We start from the raw sequence: 22,901 nt of genomic DNA on the forward strand, positions 1-22,901 counted from the left end.
GGCGCTTCACAGCCAGAATGCTGCAGGCTTCAGTAGCGACAGATGTGAGCTTCCTCCGCTGACGTTTATGGAGAAACTCCCTGCTCCATCTACCGACAAGCCTATGACAGAGAGAAAACGGCAAGGTGTTGGGAGAAGCGACTTCTGCAAAACTTCCCTCTCGGATTCCCTGGTCGACAACATTGGCTGGAGGAGCATCCTGGGATAGATGGAGCCACCTGCCAGCAGCTGTATGAGAAACTCTCACTCTAGTGGCGCCATGCTCTGGGAATGCCTGCGGAGCCACCACCCAGAGGCCGGGGCAGCCGCTGGGCCCCACCACTACCCTCAAGCCCCCTTTTCGTTCCATCCAAAACCGGACTTTGGGGCTTATGCGGACTTTTCCACCTCGTGTCTGGCTGCGGCCCCCCAGAGCCTTCCCCGGGACGAGCGAGCTTTTGGGGAGCATCACCCCTCTTTCCAGCACCCCACCTGGCATTTCACCGCATCTGAGGGAAGGCGGCGGCTCCCTGCCGAATTGGCACTGGGGTCGGGAGAACCAGAGAATGGCAGCCCACGCTTGGTGGATTCCGCCGTGGGTAACAGCGAAGATTATGGCCTGGTGAGGAATACGACGAGGGAAGTGGAGAAAAAATCGTGCCGGAGAAAAAAGAGCAACACGGGTAGGTGGAGCTTAGCAGGAGCTCTAGGACTTACCGCTTTGGGGGCAAACAGAGCGGCGGAAGGGCTGGGCATATCTGTACTATCATCTGAAGACAATCTGAAATGGGTTTAAATGTCAGGAAATTCTGCTGCAGTCATCTTGCTTATGGCTTCCTAGAGGCACCTGGTTGGCCACTGTATGAACAGACTGTTGGACTTGATGGGCCTTGGTCTGATCCAGCAGGGCCTTTCTTATGTTCTTATGTTCATGGCTCCCGCCACAGGATTCTGGGAATTGTAGCTATGAGAAGGAGATCCCACCAGAATCAAGTGTTGTAGAAATGGGAAAGGGCTGTAGCTCAGTGGTAGAGCATCTGCTTGGCATGCAGAAGGTCCCAGGTTCAGTCCCCGGCATCTCCAGTTAAAGGGACAAGGCAAGTAGGTGATGTGAAGGACCTCTGCCTGAGACCCTGGAGAGCCGCTGCCGGTCTGAGTAGACAATACTGACTTTGATGGACCAAGGGTCTGATTCAGTATAAGGCAGCTTCATGTGTTCATGTGTGTCTCCTTACAAGAGTTGCCTGCCTTGCTTTGAAATAAGCATCTTTGGCATTGCAGGTGGTATTTTGCATTACAGAGTTGATTCCTTTACAGAGCGTGCACCATAGCACTCAAAATCTCAGAAATAAAAATATCATGTTCATCTGAAAGTTCAAGCTGCTTCAAAGCCACTCTTGTATGTGGAAGTGTGCTACCCTAACTCTAGATTAGGGTTGCCAACCTCCAGATACTAGCTTAGGGTTGTCTGGTCCCTCTTCATTATCAGCAGGAGGTTTTTGGGGTGGAGCCTGAGGAGGATAGGGTTTGGGGAGGGGAGGGACTTCAATGCCATAGAGTCCTGCTGACAAAGTGGCCATTTTCTCCAGGTGAACTGATCTCTATCGGCTGGAGATCAGTTGTAATATCCAGCTAGTACCTGGAGGCTGGCAACCCTATACTAGCTGGAGATCTCCCACTATTACAACTGATCTCTAGCCCATAAAGATTAGTTCACCTGGAGAAAAAATCTTTACAGACTGTGTATTTTGTACACTTTGCCTGCTTTTATATTCGTTTAAAGAAGGCTACCATCTCATGGGCAGATAGGGTTGCCAGGTCCCTCTTCACCACTGGCGGGAGGTTTTTGGGGCGGAGCCTGAGGAGGGAAGATTTGAAGGCTAGATTGTGGGATCACTTCATCCAAGCTTGAATCACAGGCCAGGAGAATATTGCCAACAGCCTCTACTTGGGTTCAGATGACTGTTTTCTTTAGACAGAAATCTCAGCCCTGCATGAGGTTAGAGTACACATGAACACATGAAGCTGCTTTCTACTGAATCGGACCCTTGGTCAATCAAAGTCAGTATGGTCTACTCAGACCGGCAGCAGCTCTCCAAGGTCTCAGGCAGAGGTCTTCCACATCACCTATTTGCCTAGTCCTTTTAACTTGAGATGCCGGGAATTGAACCTGGGACCTTCTGCAGATGCCTTACCACTGAGCTACAGCCCTTCCCCATGGAAGGTAGCATGGTTGCCAGCTGTGGGTTGGGAAAATCTTGGCAATCTGGGGACGGAGGTTGGGGAGGGCTGGCTTAATTGGGGAGGGGAGGGACCTCAGTGGGTACAATGCCATGGAGTCTACCCTCCAACGCAGTCATTTCCTCCAGGGAAATTGATCTCTGTTGTCTGAAGATCAGGTGTAATTGCGGGAGATCTCCAGCCCCCGCCTGGAAGCTGGCAACCACAGTAGACAGGAGAAGAGCTCTTCCTGTGACCGGGGTTTCTTTGAGTCAGACTCTGTTGTGTACACTGGGCCTCAATCCTGGAACATGGGGGGCAACTCAAAACGGCTACAGGGGAGCACCCCATTGGGAAAACCTTTGCTTACTTTATCTGTATATGTGAAGCCCCCAATGGAACAAATCACAGAATCATAGATGGCACCCGCTGGGCCATTTTAGGGTGGGAAATGGTATGGGGGAATGCTGAAGCCCCTTCTCTTCACCCACCATATTCCTGATCTGTATCAGGTTCCACTCACTGTGAAATTGAATTCCCTGATGGAGGTGCTAGTCTCATGATCACCCAAACAGTTGGAGGGCTTCCCATCGTAGAGGGGTGTGAGTCTTATGATATAGCCAATGGGTCTCAGGATCCCCTCAACCCATTATAAGGCTGACAGATCCCTCTTTGTCACCGGTGGGAGGTTTTGGGGTGGAACCTGATGAGGGCGGGGTTTGGGGAGGGGAGGGACTGCAATGCCATAAAGTCCAATGGCCAAAGCGCCCGTTTTCTCTAGGTGAACTGATCTCTGTCGGCTGGAGATCAGCCGTAATAGCAGGAGATCTCCAGCTAGAACCTGGAGATTGGCAGCCCTACCCCATGACCTGGCTCTGAGTTACTTCAGCAGGGTGCCTTCCCAGGTGTCAGAGGTACCAGCCTACTTGTAGCTAGGGAAACAGGGCCTCCAAAGATGACCATAGTGGTTATAAGGGTTGGATGGGTTGTAGGAACCATGTCACTCCAGTCTTGCCCCATCTACACTGGCTCCCAGTTTGTTTCTGGGCACAATTCAAGGTGTTGGTGTAAACCTTCAAAGCAGTATACAGATTGGGACCAACATACCTGGAGGACTGCCTAATCTCTTATGATCCTACCTGGTCAACTTCCGGGGCCCTGTTTCAGGTGCCTCCTGAGATTAAGTGGGTGGCAACCTGGTAGAGGGCCTTCTCCGTCATGGCACCAAAGCTCTCGAACTTTCTCCCCAGGGAGATTTGTCTGCCTGGCAAAGTGTATTGGGGACGGGTGGTTGTCTGTGTAAAGGGTTGTCAAGTCGCAGTGAACTTATGGCAATGCTGTAGGGTTTTCAAGGCAAGAGGGTAACCTTTGGTGGTCTCCCATTCAATTACTAACCAATCAATTACTAATCATCCTAACCAGGGTCGACCCTGCTTGGTTTCTGAGATCTAACAAGGCCAGGCTAGCCTGGGCCAACCAGGTCAGGGCGCTCTGTTGATTACCATCTTTTAAATCTTCTTTCAGAGACTCACTAGAGGACAAAAGAAACTGTAATAAAACTTATTTCATTGGCACTAGAACTTTGTGATGAAGTCTCTTGAAATTATCATGACAGAATGATTTTAATATGTAAAGTTACTGTAAAATTTAACTGTGTTAAATATTGTTGTGTGAATATTTGTTTTTGATTTGTGTTTCTGTGTCTGTTGTGGTTTACTCAATCTTTGAATGGAATGAACTACTTGGGGAAATCTAACAAGCTGTTGTGCTTTATGGACTATTTTATTGAGAATAAAGAGCGGTTAAGGGGTGAAGTTGTGTCGTTGCTCTGGAAGCTAGGGAGAGAAAGAGAGAGAGAGAGAGAGAGAGAAAGAAAGAAGGAAGGAAAGAAAGAAAGAAAGAAAGAAAGAAAGAAAGAAAGAAAGAAAGAAAGAAAGAAAGAAAGAAAGAAACCATTCCAACTTAGATGTAAAACTGGAGTAAAACCTCCCTGTGGAAGCAGGCTAGGGCAAAGTTGTGTTACATTACATTCAGAGTACGAATGAAAAGGAGATCTAATAAAAACTCTAGATGATCCATTCAGAACGGATGGGTGGACTGCTGCCAATGGTTAATGATTTGGAAAAATAAGACGAATAAGTTTATTTTTAAAATTAAATTATTTTATTTATAGTTCACCTTTTTCACTTAGACCCTAGGTGGATTACACAGAGTGAGTCAGTACGATTGGCAGGATGGGACATTCAGTGAACAATGCAATAGGAATTAGGGTTATAGAACCAAACAGAAGTCCAAAAACAGAAGGGGAGGGGCTGTGGCTCAGTGGTAGAACATCTGCTTGGCATGCAGAAGGTCCCAGGTTCAATCCCCGGCATCTCCAGTTAAAGAGACCAGGCAAGTAGGTGATGTGAAAGACCTCTGCCTGAGATCCTGGAGAGCAGCTGCCAGTCTGAGTAGACAATACTGACTTTGATGGAACAAGGGTCTGAGTCAATCAATCAATCAATCAATCAAGTTTTATTTCGATACAATATCAGCTCTGAATAAAAATCAAAGTTAGGATGTGAGGGCAATCTGGCTGCGACATCTGTCACCCCATTGATTGCCAGGGTTGATGCGGCTGATCTGGCTGGCTAGGCGGGTGTCCCCTCCCTCTCTCACCGCTCCATGTTCGTCCCTCCCGAAGCTGAGCGCTCGGTGGAAGAGGACCACCATCCCAGATAGAAGGAGCGTACCATTCTTCGGTCAAGGGTATACGATAGCTGCGCTCCCCTGCTAGAACCTCCAAACAAGCTCAAGGATCTGAGTCAGTATAAGGCAGCTCCATGTGTTCATGTGTTCAGAACTGAAGCTAAGCATAAGTATTAATATGACCCATTAAATGATGCAAAAATTACATAGTAGGATCCTAGTTCCAGCAAGCTATACCTAGCAGTATTGACCACAGGCCCTAATAATTTATCCAAGTAACTTTGTGAAACATTAGTACAGTGTGACTTTATTGCCTGGGTTGAAAAATCCTCTTGAAAAGTTTTGCATAGTCTGTGAAAAGCCAGGAGAGTGGAAGCCTTCCTGACCTCCTCAAGCAGGCCATTCCATGAGGCAGGGGCCACAACGGAGAAGGCAAGTGTACGGGCAGTTGTTGATAATGTACATAAACCTATAAGAAGAGAGGATTGTTTTCTATGCAGTCCTTTCCACTTCCAGTCCCTATTGAGTCCTAGCCCGATTGTGCATTATTCTGGCGCCTGGATGTCTGGCTTAGTGCTTCTGGAACTCATGAGGGAATGAGGAGATGACAGACACGTTTGGCACTAGATATGAGTTCCAATTCAGCCAGTTCTTGTGGGACACTCTTTTTGAAACTTGTCTGACTACTCTGAAGTGTGTAATGGAGCAATCGGGGCATTTCCAGATTCTCTCCCAGGGGTGTTGTCAAAGAAGACTGTTTGGTCTCTTCTTATAGAAAGCCAGAACTCAGGCAGCCGGGGGAGCGCCACCAAAGCAGAGGCCAACAGCTCCAAAGCACGGAAGGAGCGCACCGCTTTCACCAAGGAACAGCTGCGGGAGCTGGAGGCGGAATTCGCGCACCACAACTATCTGACGCGGCTCCGGAGATACGAGATCGCGGTGAACTTGGACTTGACTGAAAGACAGGTAAATCTCCTTGTTTGTGGCCAACCTCCGTCCCCTGCTGTATCCCGTGGGCCTTTTCTTCTTTGGAAGATACAGTGTGGTGTAGTGCTGAAGAGAGTTTTCTGCAAGCGAGGAAGTCCTTGGTTCAAATCAAACCGAGAGATAGGTCGTTTATGCATGCTCGCTGGACCCACACTTTCCTGCTGGGAGTCTATGCACAAGCAGTCTCCAAGCTCGAATCAGGTAGCTGAATCCCCGCCCCTTGAAATGCCGCTTCATAACTGGCTGTAGTGAGAGAAAAGTTCCCTTCCCTCCAAACCCAATTGCTGCATAAAAAAGCATTTTAAGAACAAAAAACAAAAAACGGAGCAATCTGAAAAGAAGGGGAGTGAAGAAATCCAAGCCTCTGTTTGTAAAAGCCTTTCTTTTGCTCAGAAAGAGCTCCCAGGAAGCAGGAAGTATTTGAATGCCTGCCTCTGGACATGTTGCTTTGTAATTGGCTGTGAGCGAAACCAAGCTTGCGTGTTCTGCACTTTGCCATATGCACAGAGATTTCATCCGGGCTGAGCTCAGGGGAGAGGGAAGAATCGGGTTAGTAGAGGAACAGGAAGTCCCGGGATTTGTGAGGGCTGGCAGCGAGGTCATCTCTAATGGAGGAAAAACTCATGCATAACTCCAAGGAACAACCAAGACAGACCAGGGGTGAACGTGAGTGAAAGTACCCATGCATAAAGACCATAGTGTGGTATAGTGGGTAGAGTGTCAGACTAGGATATGGGAGAACTAGGATATTTGAAACCCTGCTGTGCCATGGTAGCTCGCTGGGTGACCTTGGTCCAGTCAAAGACTCTTAGCCTAACCGTCTTCACAGGACTGTGGTGAGGACAGAATGGAGAGGGGAGGGTGTTGTAAGCCCCTTTGGGTCTGCAGAGGGGAGAAAAGAGGGATATAAATGAAGTAAATTAAAAAACCCTCACTTCTACTATAAACTCACAAGGTTGCCTTTGGCAAGCCACTCTCCTTGCATTCCCCCACAGGCAAGAAAGAGAAAATAATAGTGGCCTACTTTGCAGGGCCTTCTGCGGGCAAAGCAGGTGCTGAATAACTGAGCCGCTGCCCCATCCCTGTAAGGCTGAGTGCATGAAGCAGCCATATCCTGAGTCTGGTCCTTGGTCTGTCAAGATCAGTTTTGTTTACTCTGGCCAGCAGCATCTCCCCAGGGTCTCACACAGAGGTCTTTCACATCACCTTCTACCTGGTCCTTTCAACTGGAAATGAGTGGGATTGAACCTGGGACCTTCTGCATGCAAAGCAGATGCTCTGCCATTGACCCACAGCTCCTTGAGGTGAATCCCTGAGGTGTTGGCAGCATCGCTGGGACTTGCCTTTTTCCCAGTATCGCAGTGGCATCGGAGGAGGCGATCGGCTCATGCCCCTCATTTCCCAAAGCTGTGCCACTACATGGAGGGAATGAGGTTAACCCCTGAGAGGCAGGTGTAGTGGTTAAGAGCAGTGGACTCTTATCTGGAGAACCGGGTTTGATTCCCCACTCCTCCACATGAGTGGTGGACTCTGTACCGGGTAGGTTTCCCTACTCCTACACATGAAGCCAGCTGGGTGACCTTAGGCTAGTCACAGTTCTCTTAGAGCTTTCTCAGCCCCACCTACCTCACAAGGTGTCTGTTGTGGGGAGAGGAAGGGAAGGAGATTGTAAGCTGGTTTGATTCTCCCTAAAAGGTAGAGAAAATTGGCATATAAAAACCTCCTCCTCCTCCTCCTCCTCCTCCTCCTGGTCCTGCTCCTATGCCTCTGGGGCTCAGTTTTTACCTAGCCAGCAGCCCTGCAGGTGAAGGCCTTAGTCAGGACCATTGTAACTTCCCAGATCCATGGTGCTGCTAGGCAGATGCGAGGAAAGCTCTCTAGTGCCACTTGTAGAAGCAAAACTCCCTACCCACAAGACTGCAAAAAAGGAGAGAGCTAGGGAAACCGCCTTCCTGACTTCCTGTCAGCCTCTTTTTCTTCTTGTCCAGGTCAAAGTGTGGTTTCAGAACCGCCGGATGAAATGGAAGCGTGTGAAGGGCGGGCAGCCAGTCTCGCCCCAGGACCCCAACGTGGAGGACGTGGACTCTGCCGCCTCCCCGAGCTCAGAATAGCCCCTTCCTGTGGGGGCCTGAGAAGTCTGGTGCAGCAACAAAACGAACAGCCGCTGGTCAGATTTTTGACCGCTCAACTCTGTCGAGGAGGTTCACTTACAACAGAGCGCGCTCAGTAGCTGCAACTGAAGCCCTTTGCCCTCACTGTCTGCCCAGACCTTTCTCCTCTTCAGGCTTTGCTACGGGGCAGTGACTAAAGAGGGTGGAAGGAGAAGGCTGGAGAAAGGCGTGGCTTTGTTTTAGCATGTGAAACCGGACTGTGTTGTAAATTTTGTTTGCAAGGTGCCAAGAAAAAGCAGAATGGTGCAGGGATGGAGTTTTCACCCAATGTCAGGGGAAGTTGTGTTTTTGAACCGATTTTGAAATTTCTGAGCCTTAATACTTCCGTTCCTTTCCTGTTTGGCCCAAAGCTTTCCTACTACTGGCATGAAACTGGTAACAGCATACAGGAACCGGAACAACACTGGAGCGGTAATTGATAGAAGCACCCAGGGGTCCATGTCCTGGATGGCTACAATAATCAGCCAGTGTGGGTTTTTTTGTGAGGAGAGTTGTGTTCATGTGTACAGATGTGTTTGCTATGTGTAGCCATTCCAACAAGAGTAGAAGGATGAATTGAGCTGGTTTCATTGGTTATGAAATTTCTGTCTCACTGATTACTTTTTTTTTTTAATTACAACCACATTCTTTTTGTATTATTAAAGTTTCCAGATGTGGACCAACGGAAAATATGGGGCATGGTCGACTTTGCTTTTGAGTTTTGCAAGGAACGTTTTATCGATCGGTTTAATTCACTTCTACATTTCCCCCCAATGAGGACCCAAAGTGGCTTACATCATTATCCTCTTCTCTATTTTATCCTCACAATAACCCTGTGAGGGAGATTAGTCTGAAAGTGTGTGACTGGCCCAAGGCTACCCAGTGAGCTACCATGGAAGAGTCAGGATTCGAACCTGGCTCTCCCAGGACCGATCCTGACTCTCTGTTCTCTTGCCACTGCAATCATCTCTGCATTTGCAAGGAGAATCGTTACTGTGTGGAAGCAACCATAGAGGTAGGGTTACCAGCTCTGGGTTTAGAAATACCTGGAGATTTGGGGGATGGAGCCTGGGGAGGACAGGGTTTAGAGAGGGATGTGATCTCAGCAGGATGTAATGCCATAGAGGCCACCCTCCAAAGCAGCCATTTTCTCCAGACTGATCTTGGTTGTCTGGAGATAATTTGTGACAGCAGGAGATCTCCAGATGCCACCTGGAGGTTGGCAACCCTACATAGAGGAAAATCAGAAAACCAACATTAAAAAAACCCAATCCTAGCCACACCCTGCCAATACAGACACTATAGGGTTGCCAGGTCCCTCTTCACCATCGGCGGGAGGTTTTTGGGGTGGAGCCTGAGGAGGGCAGGGTTTGGCAAGGGGAGGGACTTCAAGGCCATAGAGTCCAATGGCCAAAGCGGCCATTTCCTCCAAGTGAACTGATCTCTATTGGCTGGAGATCAGTTGTAATAGCAGATCGCCAGCTACTTCCTGGCAGTTGCACTACAAAAACCAGTACCAAGGCTCAAGATGAGCATGTATTCAAAAGTACAGCTATTCAGGAAATACAAAAAATACCAATGAAATGCAATAGTGTTACAATAAGACAAATGCACATATATATGACATAGAATACGACACATCCAAAGCAAGAAAATACAAGGGGAAGTAGAGAAGCTGCAAAGTTTCCCGTGCTTTTTTTGAATTGGACACTTCCTGGAGGTTGGCAACTCTAAGACAGTAGTAGACCAGTGGCAGGGACCAGAAAATGAGAACTGTGTCTGGTGAGTAAGACCCACTGGGCTATATGCAAGCTGAGTGCTAGAACCCAAAAGCAGAGTGACTGGATTCGCTGGAGGGTGCTTTCTATACTAACTGCATGAAGTAATTCGTATAAATAACGTAGGTAGGGGGAGTTAATAAGTCCTACAGACCCTGAAAGCTTGACCTTGGGAAAAATTCCTTCCCAAACCAACGCGGGTTGGTCCTGGAGCATGCTCAAAAACAAAGTCATCCCAAGAAAAACATAACTGACTGCATTTCCACCCCACACCACCTGTCTCCAGTTGCGGCAGCAGCAGAGGAGGTTCGGAAGGAAGCGGGGGAAATGTTAGGGCTTAATCTGAGCCAGGATTTGCCGGAGCTCAGGCTCAGTTTCCACTAAGGGCCAAGTCCTGGGAAGGCCATTTTCAGTAGGGTTGCCAATTGGACAGGGAAAAAAAAAAAGAGAACTGCCAAAATTTCTTTGATAGTTTGGCAGGCTACCAGAGGGGAGAAAAAAAACCTTCCCCCCCCTGGTTTGGTTTCAGTGCATGTGCACAGATCTGCCAGGATCAGTTCCAATTTAATTCACATTTGGAGAAGTCTGGTTGTCTCTTAAGTCCCAGCATTAGAGTATTTTCCCCCCATCCTTCAGGCACTGGAAAATGCCCAAAATCAAAGAGAGGATCTAAAACTCTTCCTACCGCTTCCTTCTTCTATCGGCTGGAGATCAGTTGTAATAACAGGAGATCTCCAGCTACCGCCTGGAGGTTGGCAACCAAACTTGAGCTACATCATCCCATGGCTCACATATGTTAGAAACTCCCTAAAAAGAGAAAAGCAGGACAGGAAGCCCAAAAAGTGGGAGGGAATCTTTCCCCCTGCTGCACCAGTAGTCTGATGACATGGAGTTTTTAATGTGAATGAATAGTCAAAAGGTAGATTCCACCTTTTGACTATTAATTCACATTAAAAACTCCATGTCATCAGACTACTGGTGAAAAGTGGTGCATTCTATTCTACCAGTCTCAATGTTCTACCACCTCATTCTTCTGAATGTGTTATTTAGAGTTTTGCTAGGCGTTTTGTACCCTGCCCTGGATGGCCCAGGCTAGCCTGATCTCATCAGATCTCAGAAGCTAAGCAGGGGTCAGCTCTGGTTAGTACTTGGATGGGAGACCACCAAGGAACACCAGGGCTGCTATGCAGAGGAAGGCAATGGCAAACCACCTTTGTTAGTCTCTTGCCTTGAAACCTCTACTGCGTTACCCTAAGTCGGCTGTGGTTTGACGGCACTTTGCACACATACAGGAGTTTCACAAAACAAAAGAAACCCTTTCCACAGAGATTCACAGCATCGCAATGTACAAGCAGTTCAGAGAGTGGACAGGGAGAAGCTTTTCTCCCTCTCTCGTCATACTAGAATGAGAGGTCATCTGCTGAAGCTGGAGGGTAAGAGATTCAAGGAAGCATTTCTTCACACAACACATAGTTAAATTGTGGAACTCCCTGATCCCAGGATGTGGTGCTGGCTGCCAACTTGGAAGGCTTTAAGAGGGGAGTGGACATGTTCATGGAGGAGAGGGCTATTTGTGGCTACTAGTCAAGATGCATACCTATTCTCCCCAGGATCAGATGAGCATGCCTATTATATTAGGTGCCGGGGAAGACAGGCAGGGTAACGCTGCTGCACTCATCTTGTTTGTGGCTTCCTAGAGGCACCTGGTTGGCCACGGTGTGAACACACTGCTGGACTGGATGTACCTTGGTATGATCCAGCACAGCCTTTGTTATGTTCTTATAGCTGTGAAGAAATTGACTTAACCCTTTGAGACTTGAGTCAGTATGATGCAGAAGCCAAGAGATGCAACAATTACAATGCAATCCTAAGCAGAGTTCTTGTCTATTGAAGTCAATGGTCTTGGAAAGATGCTAATGATTGAGCTGTTGCATCAAGAAACTGACCCTGGGGAGATTTGCATACTGATCAGTGGTTTGTGTGAAGCGGAGGCTAAAGGAGCTGCTGCCAAACGGGGCCGAAAGCGATGGGGCTTTCGTCTCCCCACTCCCACCGCTCCTGCTGATGAAATTTCTGGGGGTCTAATTTAAAGACCAGGCCTTGCGCCGCCAGGATTACAAGCTGGTGAAAGGCCTCCGGAATGGATACCTGCTGGCGCATGCATTTCTTGCCAATTCTGGGTAATAAAGGCATCCAATAAAAACAGGACGCTTCCTTCTCCAGGAGGTATTACTTAAATGGATCTGACTGCGTTTCATTTGGGACTTAGGCCAGTCAGGAATGGAAAGCGACGGATTCCGTTTCCTTTCCTACGCTTTTGAAACCCACGACACATCCGTGGCAACGTTTGTTGAAGCCACCTGTCGGTTTCTTTCTCTTCGTTCCCTTCCATTTCTCCCGGACAGCGCGCGAAGATAAAGGTGGTGATCAGACCGGCCTGGCTTCACAAGGGTAAATCGTTTTTAAAAACCAACCAAAAAACCTGCAACGTCTCTAGTTCATCCTCTCACGGGGCCTGTTATTATGAGGGAGGAGGAAAATACGGTGTTAAGAGCGGCAGGGAGCATGACAGAACATTCCAGAACTGGCGTATCCTTAAGAGCCCCTCTGCCCCGATGGCTGCTCTTTATCCAGCGAAATTTGCGAGCCTTCTGGGGCTCGGAAAAACGAGCCCCTCCTTGCGGAGGGTAATACGTCTGGATGAACTACAATCATATGACACAACATTAAATTACCCCTTCTTCCTGGTTTCCTTTCCCTGAACAGCAATGGATGCCAGAATATGTTGAGACAGACAATACTTCTTTTGAGCAAGGGGTGGCTCTGGGTCTGGGGCTCCGAGCCTTTCTAAAAGGGGAGAGGGGGTGGAGGGGGGGAAAGGAGGAAATTAGGCAATGGTTTTGCAATGCAACCTCAAACCCACTCAGTCGCAAGAATGTTAAACGGTGGTTGAATATCCTGCGGTCGAGATATACAGCACACCCCACCTGGCAAGCGATTCAAAGAGGGGGAGGGAAAAACACCAACCTCTTGTTTGGGAGAAGAATGATTTTCAGCTCTGTTTCCTTCCCTGGGCAGGAGGCTGTGGAGAAAGCAGAAGGGAAGCAAGATCCAACAGTTTTCCTTGCACGATCCATTTTCTGTTGTTATGGTTTACCTGTCAGACCTCCGCACCTCGTCGCGTTTCTTGCATAGGGAACTTCCTCTGCCCCAAGATAGCCTCCAGATTCTGGTGATCCGTCCAGACCTCGAAGGGCTCAGCCGCCCCCTCTAGGAACTGGCGCCAGATCGTGAGGGCATGCTTAATCGCCATGGGCTGACATTACACACGTATAGGGTAGGGTTGCCAACCTCCAGGTTGTAGCTGGAGATCTCCTGCTATTACATCTCCAGCTGATACACATCCGTTCACCTGGAGAAAATGGCCGCTTTGGCAATTGGACTCTATGGCACTGAAGTTGATTTTGGCCATCTGTCAGCAAGACTGATTCTATGACATTAGGCAATTCATATGAGGGAGGGCATCTTGGCCATCTTCTCCTGGGCATGGAGTAGGGGTCACTGGGGTGTGTGGGGGAGGTAGTTGTGAATTTCCTGCACTGTGCAGGGGGTTGGACTAGATGACCCTGGTGGTCCCTTCCAACTCTATGATTGTAAGTCTCTCCCTTCCCCAAACCCTGGCCTCCTCTGGCTCCGCTCCAAAAATCTCCAGGTATTTCCAAACCAGAGCTGGCAACCCTAGTAATGGGTGAACAGACTGGAGGTTGGCAACCCTAGGAAGATCTTGAGAAAAACATAGGCCCTTCAAGAGTGCCCTCAGAAGGCCAGATTTTTTAGCTGATTCACACATTATGGAGAACCCGGGTTGGGCTCAGGTAGGGTTGCCAGGTTCCCCCTGGCAACCAGCAGGAGCTTTTTGGGGCTGGGGTGATGCGACCTGAAGGAGAAACCAACGCTTTAGCAATCTCCTCTGAAAACTGTGGAAACCATAGAGCTTTGAGGAAAGAGCTAGGGCGTCCACATCACACCCGGAAGTGACAGTCACTCCCCTCCTTCAGCTAGCCCTCTTCCACCCGTCGACAAGCTGAGGGGCGGCAGGAAGCCCAGTCGATTGGTGGGCATTTGCCTGGCAATACCAGGCAATTGGCAGGTCTAGGCCCAGGGTCTTCCCACTATGCCCTGAATATAACAGTGGGGTTGTCAGCTCTGAGTTGGGAAATACCTGGAGATTTTGAGGGTGAAGCCTGAGGAAGGACTTCAATGAAGAAGGGACTTCAATGCCATAGAGTCGAATTGTCAAAGCGGCCATTTTCACCAGGGCAACTGATCTCTGTCACCTGGAGATCAGGTATACTAGCGGGAGATCTCCAGCTACCACTTGGAAGCTGGCAACCCTATATAACAGTCATGTGTGAGTTGTGAGTTCTCCTCAATTCCTGTGAGTGTGGTGCCCAATTTGGATCACAACTGATGTGTGTGCGCAGAAGAGACTTCTGTTTTCTCCCCGCCTTATACTGAATCACACCCTTGGTCCATCAAGGTCAGTATTGTCTACTCAGACCGGCAGCAGCTCTCCAGGGTCTCAGGCTGAGGTCTTTCACATCACCTACTTGCCTAGTCCCTTTAACTGGAGATGCCGGGGTTGAACCTGGGACCTTCCGCATGCCAAGCAGATGCTCTACCACTGAGCCACGCCCCCTCCCCTAAAACCTGTTGAGGGGGCACCCGGATTTGAACCAGGGACCTCTTGATCTGCAGTCAAATGCTCTACCACTGAGCTATACCCCCTCTGCTACTCTCTGGGGGTTTTCCTCCCTTATTTCAGGTCTTCATTCCTCCTCTTAGGGAAGCAGTAGGGATTGTTAGTACTGAGGGGTCTGGGGAGCATAGGGGCTGGGGAAGACTGGCCCCACACACACAGAACACAAATGTAGATGGGGTTTTTGCATCATTCCCAAGGCAGCATCGTCCAGCCACAGTGAGAATTCGCCGTCTCTCTGGCTGATGTCACTGGAAACGCTAAACCCCTGGCTCTCTCGCTTCCCTCCCGTTGGATATGAATCTGTCTTATCGCATGACTGTCAAAGGCTAATGTTTGGTTAGGAGGACAAAGGTTAACAGGCAGCAGGTGGCCACATATTTTTAGGGGGAACTGATCTGCCGACAGCAGGTAAAGCTCAGGACCCAAGGTAAACATTAGCTCCGTTCATGAAAAGGGGGAAGCCTTTGATGCGATCGGGAAGGGAAGCCCGGCTGACCTTGGCTGATTCTGCACGGCTATTTCACTCTGCCTTAGCTTTTCAAACCACAGTGGGTTGTGGTTTTTCGGGAAGATCCACATGGCACCATTCTCCAATCATCCACTTTGCGGGGCTTGTCCAGATTTGCTCCGTTGTTTCCCCAACCTGCTTTGCTATGATCTTTCCTGAAAGATCCCAGTCGAAGGAAGCTTGCTGTCTGTCTGGGTGGGAAGGGTCAGGTTTTAGAACCTCCCTGCCCACATCAGTGCCATGTCCACAGCAGTGCCACTTAGGGTTGCCAACCTCCAGGTGGCACCTGGAGATCTCCCGCTATTACAATTGATCTCCAGACAACCAAGATCAGTTGTTCCCCTGGAGAAAATGGCCGGACAAAATTACCAGATTTTATATGAAAAATCTAATAGAGGAAGAAGAATGAGAAGAAGAAGAAGAAGAGTTGGTTTTTATATGCCAATTTTCTCTACCTTTTAAGGAGAATCAAACCGGCTTACAATCTCCTTCCCTTCCTCTCCCCACAACAGACACCTTAGGAGGTAGGTGAGGCTGAGAGAGCTCTAAGAGAACTGTGACTAGCCCAAGATCACCCAGCTGGCTTCATGTGTAGGAGTGGGGAAACCAATCCTGTTCACCAGATTAGAATCTGCTGCTTGTGTGGAGGAGTGGGGAATCAAACCTGGTTCTCCAGATTAGAGTCCACCATTCATGTGGAGGAGTGGGGAATCAAACCCGGTTCTCCAAATTAGAGTCCACCACTCATGTGGAGGAGTGGGGAATCAAACCCGGTTCCCCAGATTAGAGTCCACCATTCATGTGGAGGAGTGGGGAATCAAACCCGGTTCCCCAGATTAGAGTCCACCACTCATGTGGAGGAGTGGGGAATCAAACCCCGTTCCCCAGATTAGAGTCCACTACTCATGTGGAGGAGTGGGGAATCAAACCCCGTTCCCCAGATTAGAGTCCACCATTCATGTGGAGGAGTGGGGAATCAAACCCGGTTCTCCAAATTAGATTCCACCACTCATGTGGAGGAATGGGGAATCAAACCCGGTTCCCCAGATTAGAGTCCACCACTCATGTGGAGGAATGGGAATCGAACCCAGTTCTCCAGATTAGAGTCCACTGCTCTTAACCACTACACCACACTGGCTCTCCTTGGAAGGCTTCAAACTTGAGCCAATAGGAAAGACAGGATATAAATATTGTAATAAGCAAAATGTGCTCAGTGGAATAGTAAGATAGGTTTGGGATCCACCCTGATATCTTGTCCATAATTGCACTGAAAAGGGATGCTGAATTTTCGTGGGGAAACATTTCAGGCACGAAAAGTCCCCTGAAATGCTCTCTGAAGGATTTCCACTTTATTTATTTTGCATTGCTGGGAAGGGATGTGGCTCAGTGGTAGAGCATCTGCCTGGCATACAGGTTCAGTCCCAAGCATCTCCCAGTTCAGAGGATCAGGTAGGAGGTGATGTGAAAGATCTCATCCTGAGACCTTGAAGAGTCACTGCCAGTTTGAGTAGACAACACTCACTTTGATGGACTGATGGTCGGATTCAGTATAAGGCAGCTGCAGGTGTTCATGCTTTTGAACCAGTTGGTGGCCCTTTTAATAGCAACAGTGGGGCAGAGTGACAAGCTGCAGTCCTGCTGTACAGTTTGATCCCGATGGAAGTGGGGTTCAGATAATTAGCTCAAGGCCGACTCAGCCTTCCATCCTTCCAAGGTTGGTAAAATGAGTACCCAGTTTGCTGGGGGTAAAGTGTAGATGACCTGGGAAGGCCATGGCAAACCACCCCGTAAACATAATCTGCCTAGAAAAGGCGAGATGTGACATCACCCCATGGGTCAGGAATGACCCAGTGCTTGCACAGGGGACTACCTTTACCCTAATCAAAAGGAAGTCCCGAAGCAGTCGGCGGGGATGACCGCGGGGAAACGTCCCTGCATAAAAGGCCTCTGACATTACCCACACATCTCAGCACGGGAGAGTCATGTGAAAAGTTTATTGCCTTTTGCAGACCAGATTGGATGTCTCAGGGTGAAAGTGCAGATGTTGAAGATATAAAGTGGAGGAGAGAGAGTGGGGGGGGGAGAAGGTTGGGGGAAGGGGCTGAAATCCAACAGAACGCTGCTCCTTTTTATAGCTGAATTAAAACCACGTGTCCCCGTCGGAGGAAAGGAAACCACACGGCTTAGCCCGCACCTGTCTGCAGCCAGCCTTGCAATGGATACCGCAAACAGCTTTGCCGTGATTCAGACATCCCGCCTGTCATCCAGGGGTGGAGTACCGGGGGGTGGGTGAGGAAGGCTTTTCAGAAGTCCCTGGCAAGTTTGAGAGAGGGAAGCTCCTCAACGGGTGGATCTGTGAAAAGAAGAAAGAGAGAAGAATTTCCTGTCTCTTCCTTCGGGCTGGCGCATGGATGAAGATATCTAATATTTTCCCAAAGGATGTGATCTCCTCAGTGGCACTAAGCAAGGAAGTATCTCCAGTGTGAGTCAGTAGGGGACTCTCGAAAGGATTAGGATAGTGGCTAGGATTACCAACCTCCAGGTGGCACCTGGAGATCTCCCGCTATTGCAGTTGATCTCCAGACAACCAAGATCGGTTCCCCTAGAGAAAATGCCTGCTTTGGAAGATTGATCCTATGGCATTATACCCTGCTAAGGTCTCTCTCCTCCCCAAACCCTGCCCTCCCCAGGTTCCTCCCCCCAAATCTCCAGATCTTCTGGGGTGGTCTGCCATTGCCTTCCCCAGTCATCTACACTTTACCTCCAGCAAGCTGGGTACTCATTTTACTGACCTCAGAAGGATGGAAGGCTGAGTCAACCTTGAGCCAGCTACCTGAAACCAACTTCCGTTGGGATCAAACTCAGGTCGTGAGCAGAGCTTTTGACTGCAGTACTGCAGCTGACCACTCTGTGCCACGGGGCTCCTTTTGATTATGCATACCTTTTTTGCCCATCAGAGGTCGCCTCGCTCTCTCTGCGTGTTTTGCCCGTGATTTCCAGATGCTGTTTTAGCCACAATCTATAAAACACACCAAAAAAATATGGGGGGAGTGAGGTGACCTCTGACAGTCGGGAAAGGCATGCGTAATTAAAAGGAAGCCCGAAGCAGTTGGCAGGGGTGACTGCCGGGAAATGTCCCTGCATAAAAGGCCAGAGAGCACTTCTTGGTAAGAAGAAGAGTAGGTCTTTATACCTTACTTTTCTCTACCTTAGCTGGAAGAGGCATTGCAATCCGGGAAATGACATAGGGGAAAGACCCCCCCCCAACCTTACTCAGTGCCACAGCACTGATCTGTATTGGGGGGGGGCAGTGACAAATTACATCTCAGAAGTTCTAATCTTGGTGTCCCAACTGCGTGTACCCTTCCATCCTCAGAAGGACAATGTTCTTTATTAATTCTTTGCATATTTCTGAGTTTAAGAAGGGGACTCAAAGGAACTCATCTGCCTTAGGCAGATGATGAGAGGGGGGATATCTTGGCCATCTTCTGGTCACTAGGGGTGTGTGGGGGGGAGGTAGTTGTGAAATTCCAGCATTGTGCAGGGGGTTGAACTAGATGACTCTGGTGGTCCCTTCCAACTCTATGATTCTATGATTCTATGAAAGTTCTGGCCTTCCTTGCATGGGGGAAACTCTGAGTTGCACCAACCATACATGGAAATAGCAAGGAGAATCAACTGAGTCTGTGGGATTGGCTGGAAACCACAGCTTGGCTAGCGATCCTGGGCTGCTTCATCTCCAGATGTTCACGGGAGCTGTTTGTTGCTTTGCCATCTCTTATGCATGCCAGGAAAAGAGAGAAAGAGAGAGGGGGGATGTAGAGTGGTGCCTGGAAACAGCATCAGGTTTATAATATTCAATCTGGACATGGACCGAAACCAAAAACCTGGCGAGAGGACCGCTAGCTCAGCCGGGGACAATGCAGCAAGGGTAATTCTAGGGAACAAAATGAGCTGATTCTTGTCCTGAGAAATACCACCCCCTGATTTCTCTCTACACAACTCTAGATTAAAGGCTGGAATAAGGAAGATGGTCCTCCAGGGTACCTATCTGAACGCCCCCGTGACGGGCCAGAATTCCAGTCTGAGACAGGCTCGCTGGTCCTTCCCACGCGGCATTCTGACTTCCCATCTTCACCTTGGCTCCTCCTCCCAGTGCCACTTTCCAAGGAATTCGGTTGCTTTGTTAGCGTTTGGAAGGAAGCGACTCCCTTTCAGAATTATGATGAAATGTGGCATTCTGCAAGACTGCTCAACTCCCTGGAAGCTCGAGCTGGCATTCACATGCAAGCCCCTTAACGCGACTTCTGCAGACGGATGAGTCACCTAAAATCGTAAACCAATTCCATGGCCAAACCCCACCTGCCAGTATTCAGTTCTCCTTCAACCAATTGTCCAAGGCAAAACTGATTGGCTGCTTACCAGCGTGGTGGAGTGCTTAAGAGCGGTGGTTTGGAGTGTTGGAGTCTGATCTGGAGAACTGGGTTTGATTCCCCACTCCTCCACATGAGCGGCGGAGGCTAATCTGGTGAACTAGATTTGTTTCCCCACTCCTACACATGAAGCCAGCTGGGTGACCTTTGGCTAGTCACAGCTGTCTCAGCCCCACCTACCTCACAGGGTGTCTGTTGTGGGGAAGGGGAAGGTGACTGTAAGCCGGTTTGAGTCTCCCTTAAGTGGTAGAGAAGGTCAGCATATAAACACCAACTCTTCTCCTCCTCCTCCTCCTTTTCCTACTCCTCCTCCTCTTCCTCTTGTTCTACTTCTCCTCCTCCTCCTCCTCCTTTTCCTCCTCCTCCTCCTATTCCAGGTGCTCACAGCCGCTCGCCAGCCATTAATAACCGTTGTCTACCATCGGTGTCCGCCTGCAAAGTCTGGGCTATCTCAAAATCATCTTATTTTTCAGCCAGCTCATAGTCATCTCTAGTGATGCCTGTAAAGTTGGCAGATAATGCTCGCAGTCTGAGTCCTCACTGCTTGAAACTCCATTTGTAACGCGTAGAGGAAAGAATTTCCAGCCAGCGCTCTGCGTTTAAGCTTGTGTGGTCAGCATTCATCAGACATGGCTGATAGCCAGCGCTGGCTCGGGCTTCAAACTTGATTCCTTTAATCCTTTACTTGATCTCAATGAGAAACTATCCTGGGGCAGATGTTTGATTTTGGCACTCTAACCACACAAAACAGGAGCGTGCGCCACCTGCTGTCCTCCTGATACCTGCGCTCGCCCTTCTATGTGAATGACATACTGTACATATTTTCCCATGCACGTACAGTTTCAGTCTGCTCGAACATGTAACCCCCAAAATTCAGTGTACCATTCACACATGCCACAGTTGGAAAAAACAGTTGGGTTGCCTTATTCACGCAAAGCAGTATTTCTTCACACAATGCATATTTCAATTGTGGAACTCCCTGCCCCAGGATGTGGTGATGGCTGCCAACCTGGAAGGCTTTAAGAGAGGAGTGGGCATCCTCATAGAGGAGAAGGCTATTCATGGCTACTAGTTAAAATGGCTACTAGTCACAATGCATACCTATTCTCTCCAGGATCAGAGGAGCACGCCTATTATATTAGGTGCTTTGGAACACAGGCAGGATAATGCTGCAGTTGTCTTGCTTGTGGGCTTCATAGAGGCACCTGGTTGGCCTCTGTGTGAACAGACTGCTGGACTTAATGGACCTTGGTCTGATCCAGCATGGCTTCTCTTATGTTCTTATGGAGGAAGTTCATCATTAGAAGTCTGCGTGTGATGGGAGCAGAAGGCGATAGCCAGTCCGTAATCATTAAAAGCCCTGACCTGGATGGCCCAGGCTAGCCTGATCTCGTCAGATCTCAGAAGCTAAGCAGGGTCAGCCCTGGTTAGTATTTGGATGGGATTCCACCAAGGAATACCAGGGTTGCTGTGCAGAGGAAGGCACTGGCAAAACCACCTCTGATAGTCTCTTGCCATGAAAACCCCAAAAGGGGTCGCCATAAGTCGATGCCACTTGAAGGCACTTTACACACACACAATCATCACAAGCTCGGAGCCGAAACTTATGGGGAGTGGCGTTTTTGCAACACCAAAAATACCATGCGCTCTGCATTGCACTCAAAAGGAGATTCGGAAAACATGTGTAGTAGGAACCCACAGGAGTGAAATGAACAAGTAAATCCAAATGCTACCAGGAAAGGAAGGGGCTTACCCTAGGGGGAGGAGTCAATGTAAGTGTGTATGTGTGTGTGTGTGGGGGAGGGTAATTCCTTTGTGACCCTTCCAAATAATGGGGATCTAGCATATGCCGGGCATTTGAGCATCCAGCTACTGCAAGTGTTGACGGCTGTTTCAATGTGGGATCATGGGGGTCATGTGCTAACAAGGCTGGGCGATCCATTTGAAGGATCTTAGCATGTGCGCCTGATGGGAAAAGCATCCAGCCTTTCTCTTAGTAAGAGCCGGACGAAAATGCGAGTCGGCTAATAAAGGGAAAAACAGAATCCTTTGCTTGCCCGGACCCCAACCCAAGTCCCCTGGACCCTTCCATAAAAATCTCCCCCTGGCCCATCTTTCCGGTTGGAATTCAGGGGGATGACATTTTCCTGGCTGTGGTCGGCTCCTGGCAATGAGTGTAGCTTCAGCGCCTTTTCCTCTGAATCACAGTAAATCAGGGCTGGAGGTTTCCTTGGCTAACAATCATTCTCTGCGCCAGGAGTTTTGTTGGTTGGTTGGGTGGGGGTTGATGCTTAGCAAACCACCAAAAAGGAGGAACATGACTGCATCCTGAGGTTGTATCATTCTGGGTGAAAATCACTTGGTCTCCTTTCTATGCTGGTTCACTTAGGCAATCAGTGTTGCCAACCTCCAGGTGAGGCCTGGCGTCCTTCCGGAATACTGATACATTCCCCTGGAGGAACTGACAGATTTCAAGGGTGGACTTATGGTGCCACATCCCTTTCTTCCCCAAACTCCTCTCTCCCCAGGCACTATCCCCAACTTTCAGGAATTTCCCAAGCCAGAGAAGCAGTAGGGAAATTTTTTATAAGCTCATTTCAGATGTTCTTAAAAGGCTTTGGTTATTGGCAAATCACAAAATATGTCATATTAACATCTTCCCCACCCAACCCTTCTAGCTTTATTTCCATGCCAAAATGTACACTTTGTTGGGTGATCCATAATTCAATAAAGTCTACCATCCAAATAAGAACCAGGGCCAACCCTACTTAGCTTCCAAGTCATGTTGCCAACCTCCAGGTGGTGGATGGAGACTTCCTGGGTTTACATCTGATCTCCAGGTGACAGAGATCAGTTCACCGCTTTGTAGGGTTGCCAGGTCCCTCTTCGCCACTGGAGGGAGATTTTGGGGGCAGAGCCTGAGGAGGGCAGGATTTGGGGAGGGGAGTGACTTGAATGCCATAGAGTCCAATTGCCAAAGCGGCCATTTTCTCCAGGTGAACTGATCTCTATTGGCTGGAGATCCGTTGTAATAGCAGAAGATCTCCAGCTAGTACTTGGAGGTTGGCAACCCTACTGCTTTGGAAGGTGGACTCTAATGACATTCTACCCCATTGAAGTCCTTCTCCTCCCCAAACCCCACTCTCCTCAGGCTCCACCCACAAAATCTCCAGATATTTCCCATCCCTGAGCTGGCAATCTTACTTCCAGGCTCTGATGTGGTCAGGTTAGCACCGGGCCATTCAGATCAGGGCATTCCTTCCTTAAAGATGATAACAAAAGTGGGAGTGGAAAAGCTGACACATAAATGCATCAAGATAGGATTCAATCCCCTGTTGCAACCGTGGGCTTTCTAGTTTTGGTTAGCTGATCAGTCCGTTTGGCCTGTTTTCG

The 22,901-nt window shown here is 49.0% G+C and overlaps 1 protein-coding gene and 1 non-coding gene across 2 annotated transcripts; one reads left to right on the forward strand and one right to left on the reverse strand.

Annotated features, from left to right (window-relative positions):
- Positions 1-208: 208 nt before the first annotated feature.
- Positions 209-7,988, forward strand: MEOX1 (mesenchyme homeobox 1). The gene is made up of 3 exons (XM_056863872.1): positions 209-662; positions 5,666-5,856; positions 7,866-7,988. The coding sequence occupies exons 1-3, from the start codon at positions 209-211 to the stop codon at positions 7,986-7,988; spliced, it is 768 nt and encodes a 255-aa protein (XP_056719850.1).
- A 6,533-nt stretch (positions 7,989-14,521) lies between these two features.
- TRNAC-GCA (transfer RNA cysteine (anticodon GCA)) lies at positions 14,522-14,593 on the reverse strand. Its single transcript has one exon. It is a non-coding gene; the product is annotated as a tRNA-Cys (tRNA).
- Between the last annotated feature and the right edge of the window lie 8,308 nt (positions 14,594-22,901).

Source organism: Euleptes europaea, chromosome 18 (assembly GCF_029931775.1).
Source record: "Euleptes europaea isolate rEulEur1 chromosome 18, rEulEur1.hap1, whole genome shotgun sequence".
NCBI classification, from domain to species: domain Eukaryota; kingdom Metazoa; phylum Chordata; class Lepidosauria; order Squamata; family Sphaerodactylidae; genus Euleptes; species Euleptes europaea.

What these genes read in the sequence shown, in the direction of transcription:
- MEOX1 (XM_056863872.1), top strand. Translation starts at nt 209, where the DNA reads ATGGAGCCACCTGCCAGCAGCTGTATGAGAAACTCTCACTCTAGTGGC. An exon ending in GAGAAAAAAGAGCAACACGG is followed by an intron (nt 663 to 5,665) that starts GTAGGTGGAGCT and finishes CTCTTCTTATAG; the next exon opens with AAAGCCAGAACTCAGGCAGC. An exon ending in TGGACTTGACTGAAAGACAG is followed by an intron (nt 5,857 to 7,865) that starts GTAAATCTCCTT and finishes CTTCTTGTCCAG; the next exon opens with GTCAAAGTGTGGTTTCAGAA.